This window comes from Scyliorhinus torazame, unplaced genomic scaffold, assembly GCF_047496885.1.
Source record: "Scyliorhinus torazame isolate Kashiwa2021f unplaced genomic scaffold, sScyTor2.1 scaffold_972, whole genome shotgun sequence".
Taxonomy (NCBI): Eukaryota; Metazoa; Chordata; class Chondrichthyes; order Carcharhiniformes; family Scyliorhinidae; genus Scyliorhinus; species Scyliorhinus torazame.
In genome coordinates, this window is record NW_027308699.1 from 18,840 (window position 1) to 37,173 (window position 18,334).

Below are 18,334 nucleotides of genomic sequence, written 5' to 3' on the forward strand. Positions count from 1 at the left end.
GACCCTCTGACAGCGCAGCACTCCCTCAGTACTGACCCTCTGACAGTGCGGCGCTCCCTCAGTACTGACCCTCTGACAGTGCAGCACTCCCTCAGTACTGACCCTCTGACAGTGCGGCACTCCCTCAGTACTGACCCTCCGACAGTGCGGCACTCCCTCAGTACTGACCCTCTGACAGTGCAGCACTCCCTCAGTACTGACCCTCTGACAGTGCGGCACTCCCTCAGTACTGACTCTTTGATAGTGCAGCACTCCCTCAGTACTGACCCTCTGACAGGCAGCTCTCCCTCAGTACTGACCCTCTAACACTGCGGCACTCCCTCAGCACTGACCCTCTGACAGTGCGGCACCCCCTCAGTACTGACCCTCTGACAGTGCAGCACTCCCTCAGTACTGACCCTCTGACAGTGCGGCGCTCCCTCAGTACTGACCCTCTGACAGTGCAGCTTTCCCTCAGTACTGACCCTCTGACAGTGCGGCACTCCCTCTGTACTGACCCTCTGACAGTGCGGCAATCCCTCAGTACTAACCCTCTGACAGTGCAGCACTCCCTCAGTACTGACCCTCTGACAGTGCATCTCTCATTCAGTACTGACCCTCTGACAGTGCGGCACTCCCTCAGTACTGACCCTCTGACAGTGCAGTACTCCCTCAGTACTGACCCTCTGACAGTGCAGCACTCCCTCAGTACTGACCGTCTGACAGTGCAGCACTCCCTCAGTACTGACCCTCTGACAGTGCAGCACTCCCTCAGTACTGACCCTCTGACAGTGCGGCACTCCCTCAGTACTGACCCTCTGACAGTGCGGCACTCCCTCAGTACTGACCCTCTGACATGCGGCGCTCCCTCAGTACTGACCCTCTGACAGTGCGGCACTCCCTCAGTACTGACCCTCTGACATGCGGCGCTCCCTCAGTACTGACCCTCTGACAGTGCTGCACTCCCTCAGTACTGACCCTCTGACAGTGCAGCACTCCCTCAGTACTGACCCTCTGACAGTGCGGCACTCCCTCAGTACTGACCCTCTGACAGTGCGGCACTCCCTCAGTACTGACCCTCTGACATGCGGCGCTCCCTCAGTACTGTCCCTCTGACAGTGCGGCACTCCCTCAGTACTGACCCTCTGACAGTGTGGCACTCCCTCAGTACTGACCCTCTGACAGTGCAGCACTCCCTCAGTACTGACCCTCTGACAGTGCGGCACTCCCTCAGTACTGACCCTCTGACAGTGCAGCACTCCCTCAGTACTGACCCTCTGACAGTGCGGCACTCCCTCAGTACTGACCCTCCGACAGTGCGGCACTCCCTCAGTACTGACCCTCTGACAGTGCAGCACTCCCTCAGTACTGACCCTCTGACAGTGCAGCACTCCCTCAGTACTGACCCTCTGACAGTGCGGCGCTCCCTCAGTACTGTCCCTCTGACAGTGCAGCACTCCCTCAGTACTGACCCGCTGACAGTGCAGCACTCCCTCAGTACTGACCCTCTGACAGTGCGGCACTCCCTCAGTACTGACCCTCTGACAGTGCGGCACTCCCTCAGTACTGACCCTCTGACAATGCAGCACTCCCTCAGTACTGACCCTCTGACAGTGCAGCACTCCCTCAGTACTGACCCTCTGACAGGGCGGCACTCCCTCAGTACTGACCCTGTGACAGCCCGGCACTCCCTCAGTACTGACCCTCTGACAGTGCAGCACTCCCTCAGTACTGACCCTCTGACAGAGCGGCACTCACTCAGTACTGACCCTCTGACAGAGCGGCACTCACTCAGTACTGACCCTCTGACAGTCCGGCACTCCCTCAGTACTGACCCTCTGACAGCGCAGCACTCCCTCAGTACTGACCCTCTGACAGTGCAGCACTCCCTCAGTGCTGACCCTCTGACAGTGCAGCACTCCCTCAGTACTGACTCTCTGACAGTGCGGCACTCCCTCAGTACTGACCCTCTGACAGTGCAGCACTCCCTCACTACTGACCCTCTGACAGTGCAACATTCCCTCAGTACTGACCCTCTGACAGTGCAGCACTCCCTCAGTACTGACCCTCTGACAGTGCGGCACTCCCTCAGCACTGACCCTCTGACAGTGCAGCACTCCCTCAGTACTGACCATCTGACAGTGCGGCACTCCCTCAGTACTGACCCTCTGACAGTGCAGCACTCCCTCAGTACTGACCCTCTGACAGTGCAGCTCTCCCTCAGTACTGACCCTCTGCCAGTGCAGCACTCCCTCACTACTGACCCTCTGACCGTGCAGCACTCCCTCAGTACTGACCCTCTGCCAGTGCAGCACTCCCTCAGTACAGACCCTCTGACAGTGCGGCACTCCCTCAGTACTGACCCTCTGACAGTGCGGCACTCCCTCAGTACTGACCCTCTGACAGTGCGGCACTCCCTCAGTACTGACACTCTAACAGTGCAGCACTCCCTCAGTACTGACCCTCTGACAGTGCGGCACTCACTCAGTACTGACCATCTGGCAGTGCAGCACTCCCTCAGTACTGACCCTCTGACAGTGCAGCGCTCCCCCAGTACTGATCCTCTGACAGTGCAGCACTCCCTCAGTACTGACCCTCCGACAGTGCGGCACTCCCTCAGTACTGACCCTCTGACAGTGCAGCACTCCCTCAGTACTGACCCTCTGACAGTGCGGCACTCCCTCAGTACTGACCCTCTGACAGTGCGGCACTCCCTCAGTACTGACCCTCTGAGAGTGGCTCTCCCTCAGTACTGACCCTCTGACAGTGCAGCACTCCCTCAGTACTGACCCTCTGACAGCGCAGCACTCCCTCAGTACTGACCCTCTGACAGCGCAGCACTCCCTCAGTACTGACCCTCTGACAGTGCGGCGCTCCCTCAGTACTGACCCTCTGACAGTGCAGCACTCCCTCAGTACTGACCCTCTGACAGTGCGGCACTCCCTCAGTACTGACCCTCCGACAGTGCGGCACTCCCTCAGTACTGACCCTCTGACAGTGCAGCACTCCCTCAGTACTGACCCTCTGACAGTGCGGCACTCCCTCACTACTGACTCTTTGACAGTGCAGCACTCCCCCAGTACTGACCCTCTGACAGGCAGCTCTCCCTCAGTACTGACCCTCTAACACTGCGGCACTCCCTCAGTACTGACCCTCTGACAGTGCGGCACCCCCTCAGTACTGACCCTCTGACAGTGCGGCACCCCCTCAGTACTGACCCTCTGACAGTGCAGCACTCCCTCAGTACTGACCCTCTGACAGTGCGGCACCCCCTCAGTACTGACCCTCTGACAGTGCAGCACTCCCTCAGTACTGACCCTCTGACAGTGCGGCACTCCCTCAGTACTGACCCTCTGACAGTGCAGCTTTCCCTCAGTACTGACCCTCTGACAGTGCGGCACTCCCTCTGTACTGACCCTCTGACAGTGCAGCACTCCCTCAGTACTGACCCTCTGACAGTGCGGCACTCCCTCAGTACTAACGCTCTGACAGTGCAGCACTCCCTCAGTACTGACCCTCTGACAGTGCATCTCTCATTCAGTACTGACCCTCTGACAGTGCGGCACTCCCTCAGTACTGACCCTCTGACAGTGCAGTACTCCCTCAGTACTGACCCTCTGACAGTGCAGCACTCCCTCAGTACTGACCGTCTGACAGTGCAGCACTCCCTCAGTACTGACCCTCTGACAGTGCGGCACTCCCTCAGTACTGACCCTCTGACAGTGCGGCGCTCCCTCAGTACTGTCCCTCTGACAGTGCGGCGCTCCCTCAGTACTGACCCTCTGACAGTGCAGCACTCCCTCAGTACTGACCCTCTGACAGTGCGGCACTCCCTCAGTACTGACCCTCCGACAGTGCGGCACTCCCTCAGTACTGACCCTCTGACAGTGCAGCACTCCCTCAGTACTGACCCTCTGACAGTGCAGCACTCCCTCAGTACTGACCCTCTGACAGTGCGGCGCTCCCTCAGTACTGTCCCTCTGACAGTGCAGCACTCCCTCAGTACTGACCCGCTGACAGTGCAGCACTCCCTCAGTACTGACCCTCTGACTGTGCAGCACTCCCTCAGTACTGACCCTCTGACAGGGCGGCACTCCCTCAGTACTGACCCTGTGACAGCCCGGCACTCCCTCAGTACTGACCCTCTGACAGTACAGCACTCCCTCAGTACTGACCCTCTGACAGAGCGGCACTCACTCAGTACTGACCCTCTGACAGTCCGGCACTCCCTCAGTACTGACCCTCTGACAGCGCAGCACTCCCTCAGTACTGACCCTCTGACAGTGCAGCACTCCCTCAGTGCTGACCCTCTGACAGTGCAGCACTCCCTCAGTACTGACTCTCTGACAGTGCAGCACTTCCTCAGTACTGACCCTCTGACAGTGCGGCACTCCCTCAGTACTGACCCTCTGACAGTGCAGCACTCCCTCACTACTGACCCTCTGACAGTGCAACACTCCCTCAGTACTGACCCTCTGACAGTGTAGCACTCCCTCAGTACTGACCCTCTGACAGTGCGGCACTCCCTCAGCACTGACCCTCTGACAGTGCAGCACTCCCTCAGTACTGACCATCTGACAGTGCGGCACTCCCTCAGTACTGACCCTCTGACAGTGCAGCACTCCCTCAGTACTGACCCTCTGACAGTGCAGCTCTCCCTCAGTACTGACCCTCTGCCAGTGCAGCACTCCCTCACTACTGACCCTCTGACCGTGCAGCACTCCCTCAGTACTGACCCTCTGCCAGTGCAGCACTCCCTCAGTACAGACCCTCTGACAGTGCGGCACTCCCTCAGTACTGACCCTCTGACAGTGCGGCACTCCCTCAGTACTGACCCTCTGACAGTGCGGCACTCCCTCAGTACTGACCCTCTGACAGTGCAGCACTCCCTCAGTACTGACCCTCTGACAGCGCAGCACTCCCTCAGTACTCACCCTCTGACAGTGCAGTACTCCCTCAGTACTGACCCTCTGACAGTGCAGCACTCCCTCAGTACTGACCCTCTGACAGTGCGGCACTCCCTCAGTACTGACCCTCTGACAGTGCTGCACTCCCTCAGTACTGACCCTCTAACAGTGCAGCACTCCCTCATTACTGACCATCTGACAGTGCAGCACTCCCCCAGTACTGACCCTCTGACAGTGCGGCACTCCCTCAGTACTGACCCTCTGACAGTGCGGCACTCCCTCAGTACTGACCCTCTGACAGTGCAGCACTCCCTCAGTACTGACCCTCTGACAGTGCAGCGCTCCCCCAGTACTGATCCTCTGACAGTGCAGCACTCCCTCAGTACTGACCCTCTGACAGTGCGGCACTCCCTCAGTACTGACTCTCTGACAGTGCAGCACTCCCTCAGTACTGACCCTCTGACAGTGCGGCACACCCTCAGTACTGACCCTCTGACAGTGCAGCGCTCCCCCAGTACTGATCCTCTGACAGTGTGGCACTCACTCAGTACTGACCCTCTGACAGTGCGTCACTCACTCAGTACTGACCCTCTGACAGTGCAGCACTCCCTCAGTACTGACCCTCTGACAGTGCAGCACTCCCTCAGTACTGACCCTCTGACAGTGCGGCACTCCCTCAGTACTGACCCTCCGACAGTGCGGCACTCCCTCAGTACTGGCCCTCTGACAGTGCAGCACTCCCTCAGTACTGACCCTCTGACAGTGCAGCACTTCCTCAGTACTGACCCTCTGACAGTGTGGCACTCCCTCAGTACTGAACCTCTGACAGTGCAGCGCTCCCCCAGTACTGATCCTCTGACAGTGCAGCACTCCCTCAGTACTGACCCTCTGACAGTGCGGCACTCCCTCAGTACTGACTCTCTGACAGTGCAGCACTCCCTCAGTACTGACCCTCTGACAGTGCGGCACACCCTCAGTACTGACCCTCTGACAGTGCAGCGCTCCCCCAGTACTGATCCTCTGACAGTGTGGCACTCACTCAGTACTGACCCTCTGACAGTGCGTCACTCACTCAGTACTGACCCTCTGACAGTGCAGCACTCCCTCAGTACTGACCCTCTGACAGTGCAGCACTCCCTCAGTACTGACCCTCTGACAGTGCGGCACTCCCTCAGTACTGACCCTCCGAAAGTGCGGCACTCCCTCAGTACTGGCCCTCTGACAGTGCAGCACTCCCTCAGTACTGACCCTCTGACAGTGCAGTACTTCCTCAGTACTGACCCTCTGACAGTGTGGCACTCCCTCAGTACTGAACCTCTGACAGTGCAGCACTCCCTCAGTACTGACCCTCTGACAGTGCAGCACTCCCTCAGTACTGACCCTCTGACAGTGCGGCACTCCCTCAGTAGTGACCCTCTGACAGTGCAGCACTTCCTCAGTACTGACCCTCTGACAGTGTGGCACTCCCTCAGTACTGACCCACTGACAGTGCAGCACTCCCTCAGTACTGACCCTCTGACAGTGCAGCACTCCCTCAGTACTGACCCTCTGACAGTGCGGCACTCCGTCAGTAGTGACCCTCTGACAGTGCAGCACTCCCTCAGTACTGACCCTCTGACAGTGCGGCACTCCCTCAGTACTGACCCTCTGACAGTGCAGCACTCCCCCAGTACTGACCATCTGCCAGTGCGGCACTCCCTCAGTACTGACCCTCTGACAGTGCGGCGCTCCCTCAGTACTGTCCCTCTGACAGTGCGGCACTCCCTCAGTACTGACCCTCTGACAGTGCGGCACTCCCTCAGTACTGACCCTCTGACAGTGCGGGGCTCCCTCAGTACTGACCATCTGCCAGTGCGGCACTCCCTCAGTACTGACACTGTGACAGTGCGGCACTCCCTCAGTACTGACCCTCTGACAGTGCGGCACTCCCTCAGTACTGACCCTCTGACAGTGCGGCGCTCCCTCAGTACTGACCCTCTGACAGTGCGGCACTCCCTCAGTACTGACCCTCTGACAGTGCGGTAATCCCTCAGTACTGACCCTCTGACAGTGCAGCACTCCCTCAGTACTGACCCTCTAACAGTGCAGCACTCCCTCAGTACTGACCATCTGACAGTGCAGCACTCCCTCAGTACTGACCCTCTGACAGTGCAGCGCTCCCCCAGTACTGATCCTCTGACAGTGCAGCACTCCCTCAGTACTGACCCTCTGACAGTGCGGCACTCCCTCAGTACTGACTCTCTGACAGTGCAGCACTCCCTCAGTACTGACCCTCTGACAGTGCGGCACTCCCTCAGTACTGACCCTCTGACAGTGCAGCGCTCCCCCAGTACTGATCCTCTGACAGTGTGGCACTCACTCAGTACTGACCCTCTGACAGTGCGTCACTCACTCAGTACTGACCCTCTGACAGTGCAGCACTCCCTCAGTACTGACCATCTGACAGTGCAGCACTCCCTCAGTACTGACCCTCTGACAGTGCGGCACTCCCTCAGTACTGACCCTCTGACAGTGCTGCACCCCCTCAGTACTCACCCTCTGACAGTGCGGCACTCCCTCATTACTGACCCTCTAACACTGCGGCACTCCCTCAGTACTGACCCTCTGACAGTGCGGCACTCCCTCAGTACTGACCCTCTGACAGTGCAGCACTCCCTCAGTACTGACCCTCTGACAGTGCAGCACTCCCTCAGTACTGACCCTCTGACAGTGCAGCACTCCCTCAGTCCTGACCCTCCGACAGTGCGGCACTCCCTCAGTACTGACCCTCTGACAGTGCAGCACTCCCTCAGTACTGACCCTCTGACAGTGCGGCACTCCCTCAGTACTGACCCTCTGACAGTGCAGCACTCCCTCAGTACTGACCCTCTCACAGTGCGGCACTCCCTCACTACTGACCCTCTGACCGTGCAGCACTCCCTCAGTACTGACCCTCTGCCAGTGCAGCACTCCCTCAGTACAGACCCTCTGACAGTGCGGCACTCCCTCAGTACTGACCCTCTGACAGTGCGGCACTCCCTCAGTACTGACCCTCTGACACTGCGGCACTCCCTCAGTACTGACCCTCTGACAGTGCAGCACTCCCTCAGTACTGACCCTCTGACAGCGCAGCACTCCCTCAGTACTGACCCTCTGACAGTGCAGTACTCCCTCAGTACTGACCCTCTGACAGTGCAGCACTCCCTCAGTACTGACCCTCTGCCAGTGCGGCACTCCCTCAGTACTGACCCTCTGACAGTGCTGCACTCCCTCAGTACTGACCCTCTGACAGTGCGGCACTCCCTCAGTACTGACTCTCTGACAGTGCAGCACTCCTTCAGTACTGACCCTCTGACAGTGCGGCACTCCCTCAGTACTGACCCTCTGACAGTGCAGCGCTCCCCCAGTACTGATCCTCTGACAGTGTGGCACTCACTCAGTACTGACCCTCTGACAGTGCGTCACTCACTCAGTACTGACCCTCTGACAGTGCGGCACTCCCTCAGTAGTGACCCTCTGACAGTGCAGCACTTCCTCAGTACTGACCCTCTGACAGTGTGGCACTCCCTCAGTACTGACCCACTGACAGTGCAGCACTCCCTCAGTACTGACCCTCTGACAGTGCAGCACTCCCTCAGTACTGACCCTCTGACAGTGCGGCACTCCGTCAGTAGTGACCCTCTGACAGTGCAGCACTCCCTCAGTACTGACCCCCTGACAGTGCGGCACTCCCTCAGTACTGACCCTCTGACAGTGCAGCACTCCCCCAGTACTGACCATCTGCCAGTGCGGCACTCCCTCAGTACTGACCCTCTGACAGTGCGGCGCTCCCTCAGTACTGTCCCTCTGACAGTGCGGCACTCCCTCAGTACTGACCCTCTGACAGTGCGGCACTCCCTCAGTACTGACCCTCTGACAGTGCGGGGCTCCCTCAGTACTGACCATCTGCCAGTGCGGCACTCCCTCAGTACTGACACTGTGACAGTGCAGCACTCCCTCAGTACTGACCCTCTGACAGTGCGGCACTCCCTCAGTACTGACCCTCTGACAGTGCGGCGCTCCCTCAGTACTGACCCTCTGACAGTGCGGCACTCCCTCAGTACTGACCCTCTGACAGTGCGGTAATCCCTCAGTACTGACCCTCTGACAGTGCAGCACTCCCTCAGTACTGACCCTCTAACAGTGCAGCACTCCCTCAGTACTGACCATCTGACAGTGCAGCACTCCCTCAGTACTGACCCTCTGACAGTGCAGCGCTCCCCCAGTACTGATCCTCTGACAGTGCAGCACTCCCTCAGTACTGACCCTCTGACAGTGCGGCACTCCCTCAGTACTGACTCTCTGACAGTGCAGCACTCCCTCAGTACTGACCCTCTGACAGTGCGGCACTCCCTCAATACTGACCCTCTGACAGTGCAGCGCTCCCCCAGTACTGATCCTCTGACAGTGTGGCACTCACTCAGTACTGGCCCTCTGACAGTGCGGCACTCCCTCAGTACTGACCCTCTGACAGTGCAGCACTCCCTCAGTACTGACCCTCTGACAGTGCAGCGCTCCCCCAGTACTGATCCTCTGACAGTGCAGCACTCCCTCAGTGCTGATCCTCTGACAGTGCGGCACTCCCTCAGTACTGACTCTCTGACAGTGCAGCACTCCCTCAGTACTGACCCTCTGACAGTGCGGCACTCCCTCAGTACTGACTCTCTGACAGTGCAGCACTCCCTCAGTACTGACCCTCTGACAGTGCAGCACTCCCTCAGTACTGACCCTCTGACAGTGCGGCACTCCCTCAGTACTGACCCTCTGACAGTGCAGCGCTCCCCCAGTACTGATCCTCTGACAGTGTGGCACTCACTCAGTACTGACCCTCTGACAGTGCGTCACTCACTCAGTACTGACCCTCTGACAGTGCAGCACTCCCTCAGTACTGACCCTCTGACAGTGCAGCACACCCTCAGTACTGACCCTCTGACAGTGCGGCACTTCCTCAGTACTGACCCTCTGACAGTGCGGCACTCCCTCAGTACTGACCCTCTGACAGTGCGGCACCCCCTCAGTACTCACCCTCTGACAGTGCGGCACTCCCTCATTACTGACCCTCTAACACTGCGGCACTCCCTCAGTACTGACCCTCTGACAGTGCGGCACTCCCTCAGTACTGACCCTCTGACAGTGCAGCACTCCCTCAGTACTGACCCTCTGACAGTGCAGCACTCCCTCAGTACTGACCCTCTGACAGTGCAGCACTCCCTCAGTACTGACCCTCCGACAGTGCGGCACTCCCTCAGTACTGACCCTCTGACAGTGCAGCACTCCCTCAGTACTGACCCTCTGACAGTGCGGCACTCCCTCAGTACTGACCCTCTGACAGTGCGGCACTCCCTCAGTACTGACTCTCTGACAGTGCAGCACTCCCTCAGTACTGACCCTCTGACAGTGCGGCACTCCCTCAGTACTGACCCTCTGACAGTGCAGCGCTCCCCCAGTACTGATCCTCTGACAGTGTGGCACTCACTCAGTACTGACCCTCTGACAGTGCGTCACTCACTCAGTACTGACCCTCTGACAGTGCAGCACTCCCTCAGTACTGACCCTCTGACAGTGCGGCACTCCCTCAGTACTGACCCTCTGCCAGTGCAGCACTCCCTCAGTACAGACCCTCTGACAGTGCGGCACTCCCTCAGTACTGACCCTCTGACAGTGCGGCACTCCCTCAGTACTGACCCTCTGACAGTGCGGCACTCCCTCAGTACTGACCCTCTGACAGTGCAGCACTCCCTCAGTACTGACCCTCTGACAGCGCAGCACTCCCTCAGTACTGACCCTCTGACAGTGCAGTACTCCCTCAGTACTGACCCTCTGACAGTGCAGCACTCCCTCAGTACTGACCCTCTGACAGTGCGGCACTCCCTCAGTACTGACCCTCTGACAGTGCTGCACTCCCTCAGTACTGACCCTCTAACAGTGCAGCACTCCCTCAGTACTGACCATCTGACAGTGCAGCACTCCCTCAGTACTGACCCTCTGACAGTGCAGCGCTCCCCCAGTACTGATCCTCTGACAGTGCAGCACTCCCTCAGTACTGACCCTCTGACCGTGCGGCACTCCCTCAGTACTGCCCCTCTGACAGTGCGGCTCTCCCTCAGTACTGACCCTCTGACAGTGCGGCACTCCCTCAGTACTGACCCTCTGACAGTGCAGCGCTCCCCCAGTACTGATCCTCTGACAGTGTGGCACTCACTCAGTACTGACCCTCTGACAGTGCGTCACTCACTCAGTACTGACCCTCTGACAGTGCAGCACTCCCTCAGTACTGACCCTCTGACAGTGCAGCACTCCCTCAGTACTGACCCTCTGACAGTGCGGCACTCCCTCAGTACTGACCCTCCGACAGTGCGGCACTCCCTCAGTACTGACCCTCTGACAGTGCAGCACTTCCTCAGTACTGACCCTCTGACAGTGTGGCACTCCCTCAGTACTGAACCTCTGACGGTGCAGCACTCCCTCAGTACTGACCCTCTGACAGTGCAGCACTCCCTCAGTACTGACCCTCTGACAGTGCGGCACTCCCTCAGTAGTGACCCTCTGACAGTGCAGCACTTCCTCAGTACTGACCCTCTGACAGTGTGGCACTCCCTCAGTACTGACCCACTGACAGTGCAGCACTCCCTCAGTACTGACCCTCTAACAGTGCAGCACTCCCTCAGTACTGACCCTCTGACAGTGCGGCACTCCGTCAGTAGTGACCCTCTGACAGTGCAGCACTCCCTCAGTACTGACCCTCTGACAGTGCGGCACTCCCTCAGTACTGACCCTCTGACAGTGCAGCACTCCCCCAGTACTGACCATCTGCCAGTGCGGCACTCCCTCAGTACTGACCCTCTGACAGTGCGGCACTCCCTCAGTACTGACCCTCTGATGGTGCAGCGCTCCCTCAGTACTGACCCTCTGACAGTGCAGCACTCTCTCAGTACTGTCCCTCTGACAGTGCGGCACTCCCTCAGTACTGACCCTCTGACAGTGCGGCACTCCCTCAGTACTGACCCTCTGACAGTGCGGGGCTCCCTCAGTACTGACCATCTGCCAGTGCGGCACTCCCTCAGTACTGACACTGTGACAGTGCGGCACTCCCTCAGTACTGACCCTCTGACAGTGCGGCACTCCCTCAGTACTGACCCTCTGACAGTGCGGCGCTCCCTCAGTACTGACCCTCTGACAGTGCGGCACTCCCTCAGTACTGACCCTCTGACAGTGCGGTAATCCCTCAGTACTGACCCTCTGACAGTGCAGCACTCCCTCAGTACTGACCCTCTAACAGTGCAGCACTCCCTCAGTACTGACCATCTGACAGTGCAGCACTCCCTCAGTACTGACCCTCTGACAGTGCAGCGCTCCCCCAGTACTGATCCTCTGACAGTGCAGCACTCCCTCAGTACTGACCCTCTGACAGTGCGGCACTCCCTCAGTACTGACTCTCTGACAGTGCAGCACTCCCTCAGTACTGACCCTCTGACAGTGCGGCACTCCCTCAGTACTGACCCTCTGACAGTGCAGCGCTCCCCCAGTACTGATCCTCTGACAGTGCAGCACTCCCTCAGTACTGACCCTCTGACAGTGCGGCACTCCCTCAGTACTGACTCTCTGACAGTGCGGCACTCCCTCAGTACTGACCCTCTGACAGTGCAGCGCTCCCCCAGTACTGATCCTCTGACAGTGTGGCACTCACTCAGTACTGACCCTCTGACAGTGCGTCACTCACTCAGTACTGACCCTCTGACAGTGCAGCACTCCCTCAGTACTGACCATCTGACAGTGCAGCACTCCCTCAGTACTGACCCTCTGACAGTGCAGCGCTCCCCCAGTACTGATCCTCTGACAGTGCAGCACTCCCTCAGTGCTGACCCTCTGACAGTGCGGCACTCCCTCAGTACTGACTCTCTGACAGTGCAGCACTCCCTCAGTACTGACCCTCTGACAGTGCAGCACTCCCTCAGTACTGACCCTCTGACAGTGCGGCACTCCCTCAGTACTGACTCTCTGACAGTGCAGCACTCCCTCAGTACTGACCCTCTGACAGTGCAGCACTCCCTCAGTACTGACCCTCTGACAGTGCGGCACTCCCTCAGTACTGACCCTCTGACAGTGCAGCGCTCCCCCAGTACTGATCCTCTGACAGTGTGGCACTCACTCAGTACTGAACCTCTGACAGTGCGTCACTCACTCAGTACTGACCCTCTGACAGTGCAGCACTCCCTCAGTACTGACCCTCTGACAGTGCAGCACTCCCTCAGTACTGACCCTCTGACAGTGCGGCACTCCCTCAGTACTGACCCTCTGACAGTGCGGCACTCCCTCAGTACTGACCCTCTGACAGTGCGGCACCCCCTCAGTACTCACCCTCTGACAGTGCGGCACTCCCTCATTACTGACCCTCTAACACTGCGGCACTCCCTCAGTACTGACCCTCTGACAGTGCGGCACTCCCTCAGTACTGACCCTCTGACAGTGCAGCACTCCCTCAGTACTGACCCTCTGACAGTGCAGCACTCCCTCAGTACTGACCCTCTGACAGTGCGGCACTCCCTCAGTACTGACCCTCTGACAGTGCGGCACTCCCTCAGTACTGACCCTCTGACAGTGCGGCACCCCCTCAGTACTGACCCTCTGACAGTGCGGCACTCCCTCATTACTGACCCTCTAACACTGCGGCACTCCCTCAGTACTGACCCTCTGACAGTGCGGCACTCTCTCAGTACTGACCCTCTGACAGTGCAGCACTCCCTCAGTACTGACCCTCTGACAGTGTGGCACTCCCTCAGTACAGACCCTCTGACAGTGCGGCACTCCCTCAGTACTGACCCTCTGACAGTGCGGCACTCCCTCAGTACTGACCTTCTGACAGTGCAGCACTCCCTCAGTACTGACCCTCTGACAGTGCAGCTCTCCCTCAGTACTGACCCTCTGACAGTATAGCAGACATCTCAAATCCTTGAAGAGGTATCACCAACGCTGCCTGTGTAACATCCGGCAAATCCACTGACAGGACAGGCGTATCAACGTGAGTGTCGTCTCCCGCGATAAACATCCCCAGTATCGAAGCACTGGTCATCCTCGACCAACTGTGAAATGCGGGTCACATTGACCGCAGGCCCGACACGAGAGTCCTGAAACAAGTGATCCATCTAAGCTCTGCAACGGCAAGCGATGTCTAAGAGGGCAGAGGACGCTCTACAAGGACTCTGAATGTCCCCCTAAATATATACAACATCCCCAATGACACGTGGGAATCGCTTGCCTCAGAACGCACGAACTGGAGAAGAATCATCCTGGATGCTGAGGGAGTGCCCATGACTCCATCAATACTGACCCTGGAATGTATCTATTCTGCATATTCTGAAATATCCCTTGAAATGTCTGCCACTGAACAACCGTTCAGTATATTTCCAACTTCACTTCAGCGAGCTCCAATTTCATGTCCTCACAGCTGTTCTTATTTTCATTCCAACTAGTCATGGAGCCTCTCTTCCCTCCCTCAAACTGAATGGAAAATACAGTCAGATTCTTGCTGATTGGTTGGAGCGAGGTCAAGCTGGGGACAAAATGTATTCATTGGGCAACCGTGACTGGGATCTGAGTCTCGATCGAGGCTTCTGAAAGAGAATTGGAGAATGGGCTGTGGAGAAAATATCCGCGGGGCTGTGGGGAGGAAGGCGAGGAGCAGGAGGGACAACGCCTGCAGAGAGCTAGCATGGAAACGTGGGACAGAATGGCCTCCTTCGGTGCTGTAACCATTCCATGTTTGTCATCACATCAGAGATCTATCCCGTCGAGGGCGAGAACAAACCGGGAACAATGGCTGGTGGAGGGCTCGGCCTTTTCCAAATACCAACTCTTGGGAGACCGCTCCGGATTGGGATGCTGTACGATAGACGCAGCGACACCATCATCCCCGGTAAGGGCAGCTCGACACGGATTTAATCCCATTACAGTTCAGTTCAAATATATATTATCCAATCATCGCCCAGGAGAGAAATCCCAATAGTATCTCGGATATAAATACTTCAACAGTGCAGCGCTCCCCAGTACTGACCCTCTGACAGTGCAGCACTCCCTCAGTACTGACTCTCTGACAGTGCGGCACTCCCTCAGTACTGACCCTCTGACAGTGCGTCACTCCCTCAGTACTGACTCTCTGACAGTGCGGCACTCCCTCAGTACAGACGCTCTGACAGTGCGGCACTCCCTCAGTACTGACCCTCTGACAGTGCAGCACTCCCTCAGTACTGACCCTCTGACAGTGCAGCACTCCCTCAATACTGACCCTCTGACAGTGCGGCACTCCCTCAGTACTGACCCTCTGACAGTGCAGCACTCCCTCAATACTGACCCTCTGACAGTGCGGCACTCCCTCAGTACTGACCCTCTGACAGTGCAGCACTCCCTCAATACTGACCCTCTGACAGTGCGGCACTCCCTCAGTACTGACCCTCTGACAGTGCGGCACTCCCTCAGTACTGACCCTCTGACAGTGCAGCACTCCCTCAATACTGACCCTCTGACAGTGCAGCACTCCCTCAGTACTGACCCTCTGACAGTGCGGCACTCCCTCAGTACTGACCCTCTGACAGTGCAGCACTCCCTCAGTACTGACCCTCTGACAGTGCGGCACTCCCTCAGTACTGACCCACTGACAGTGCGGCACTCCCTCAGTACTGACCCTCTGACAGTGCAGCACTCCCTCAATACTGACCCTCTGACAGTGCGGCACTCCCTCAGTACTGACCCTCTGACAGTGCAGCACTCCCTCAATACTGACCCTCTGACAGTGCGGCACTCCCTCAGTACTGACCCTCTGACAGTGCGGCACTCCCTCAGTACTGACCCTCTGACAGTGCAGCACTCCCTCAATACTGACCCTCTGACAGTGCAGCACTCCCTCAGTACTGACCCTCTGACAGTGCGGCACTCCCTCAGTACTGACCCTCTGACAGTGCAGCACTCCCTCAATACTGACCCTCTGACAGTGCAGCACTCCCTCAGTACTGACCCTCTGACAGTGCGGCACTCCCTCAGTACTGACCCACTGACAGTGCAGCACTCCCTCAGTACTGACCCTCTGACAGTGCAGCACTCCCTCAGTACTGACCCTCTGACAGTGCAGCACTGACTAGTGTCACACGGGAGGGTTTAAACTAGTATGGCAGGGGGGTGGGCACGGGAGCAATAGGTCAGAAGGTGAGAGCGTTGAGGGAGAACTAGGGAATATGGACAGTGTGGCTCTGAGGCAGAGCAGACGGGGAGAAGTTGCTGAACACAGCGGGTCTGGTGGCCTGAAGTGCATATGTTTTAATGCAAGGAGCATTACGGGTAAGGCAGATGAACTTAGAGCTTGGATTAGTACTTGGAACTATGATGTTGTTGCCATTACAGAGACCTGGTTGAGGGAAGGGCAGGATTGGCAGCTAAACGTTCCAGGATTTAGATGTTTCAGGCGGGATAGAGGGGGATGTAAAAGGGGAGGCGGAGTTGCGCTACTTGTTCAGGAGAGTATCACAGCTATACAGCGAGAGGACACCTCAGAGGGCAGTGAGGCTATATGGGTAGAGATCAGGAATAAGAAGGGTGCAGTCACAATGTTGGGGGTATACTACAGGCCTCCCAACAGCCAGCGGGAGATAGAGGAGCAGATAGGTAGACAGATTTTGGAAAAGAGTAAAAACAACAGGGTTGTGGTGATGGGAGACTTCAACTTCCCCAATATTGACTGGGACTCACTTAGTGCCAGGGGCTTAGACGGGGCAGAGTTTGTAAGGAGCATCCAGGAGGGCTTCTTAAAACAATATGTAAACAGTCCAACTAGGGAAGAGGCGGTACTGGACCTGGTATTGGGGAATGAGCCCGGCCAGGTGGTAGATGTTTCAGTAGGGGAGCATTTCGGTAACAGTGACCACAATTCAGTAAGTTTTAAAGTACTGGTGGACAAGGATAAGAGTGGTCCGAGGATGAATGTGCTAAATTGGGGGAAGGCTAATTATAACAATATTAGGCGGGAACTGAAGAGCATAGATTGGGGGCGGATGTTTGAGGGCAAATCAACATCTGACATGTGGGAGGCTTTCAAGTGTCAGTTGATAGGAATACAGGACAGGCATGTTCCTGTGAGGAAGAAAGACAAATACGGCAATTTTCGGGAACCTTGGATGACGAATGATATTGTAGGCCTCGTCAAAAAGAAAAAGGAGGCATTTGTCAGGGCTAAAAGGCTGGGAACAGACGAAGCCTGTGTGGCATATAAGGAAAGTAGGAAGGAACTTAAGCAGGGAGTCAGGAGGGCTAGAAGGGGTCATGAAAAGTCATTGGCAAATAGGGTTAAGGAAAATCCCAAGGCTTTTTACACTTACATAAAAAGCAAGAGGGTAGCCAGGGAAAGGGTTGGCCCACTGAAGGATAGGCAAGGGAATCTATGTGTGGAGCCAGAGGAAATGGGCGAGGTACTAAATGAATACTTTGCATCAGTATTCACCAAAGAGAAGGAATTGGTAGATGTTGAGTCTGGAGAAGGGGGTGTAGATAGCCTGGGTCACATTGTGATCCAAAAAGATGAGGTGTTGGGTGTCTTAAAAAATATTAAGGTAGATAAGTCCCCAGGGCCGGATGGGATCTACCCCAGAATACTGAAGGAGGCTGGAGAGGAAATTGCTGAGGCCTTGACAGAAATCTTTGGATCCTCGCTGTCTTCAGGGGATGTCCCGGAGGACTGGAGAATAGCCAATGTTGTTCCTCTGTTTAAGAAGGGTGGCAGGGATAATCCCGGGAACTACAGGCCGGTGAGCCTTACTTCAGTGGTAGGGAAATTACTGGAGAGAATTCTTCGAGACAGGATCTACTCCCATTTGGAAGCAAATGGACGTATTAGTGAGAGGCAGCACGGTTTTGTGAAGGGGACGTCGTGTCTCACTAACTTGATCGAGTTTTTCGAGGAGGTCACTAAGATGATTGATGCAGGTAGGGCAGTAGATGTTGTCTATATGGACTTCAGTAAGGCCTTTGACAAGGTCCCTCATGGTAGACTAGTACAAAAGGTGAAGTCACACGGGATCAGGGGTGAACTGGCAAGGTGGATACAGAACTGGCTAGGCCATAGAAGGCAGAGGGTAGCAATGGAGGGATGCTTTTCTAATTGGAGGGCTGTGACCAGTGGTGTTCCACAGGGATCAGTGCTGGGACCTTTGCTCTTTGTAGTATATATAAATGATTTGGAGGAAAATGTAACTGGTCTGATTAGTAAGTTTGCAGACGACACAAAGGTTGGTGGAATTGCGGATAGCGATGAGGACTGTCTGAGGATACAGCAGGATTTAGATTGTCTGGAGACTTGGGCGGAGAGATGGCAGATGGAGTTTAACCTGGACAAATGTGAGGTAATGCATTTTGGAAGGGCTAATGCAGGTAGGGAATATACAGTGAAT

At 56.8% G+C, this 18,334-nt stretch overlaps 1 protein-coding gene across 2 annotated transcripts in view; it reads left to right on the forward strand.

Annotated features, from left to right (window-relative positions):
• LOC140406882 (uncharacterized) overlaps window positions 1–18,334 on the forward strand; it is a 41,684-nt gene that overhangs the window by 11,215 nt on the left and 12,135 nt on the right. Inside the window, exon 2 of one of the 2 annotated variants that reach the window (XM_072494746.1) lies at window positions 14,680–14,817. The exons of the other annotated variant lie outside the window; for it this stretch is intronic. Coding sequence (XP_072350847.1) covers window positions 14,718–14,817 — 100 coding nt within the window. The 5' untranslated portion in view covers window positions 14,680–14,717. The remainder of the gene's footprint in view (window positions 1–14,679; window positions 14,818–18,334) is intronic. 2 annotated transcript variants of the gene reach the window in all.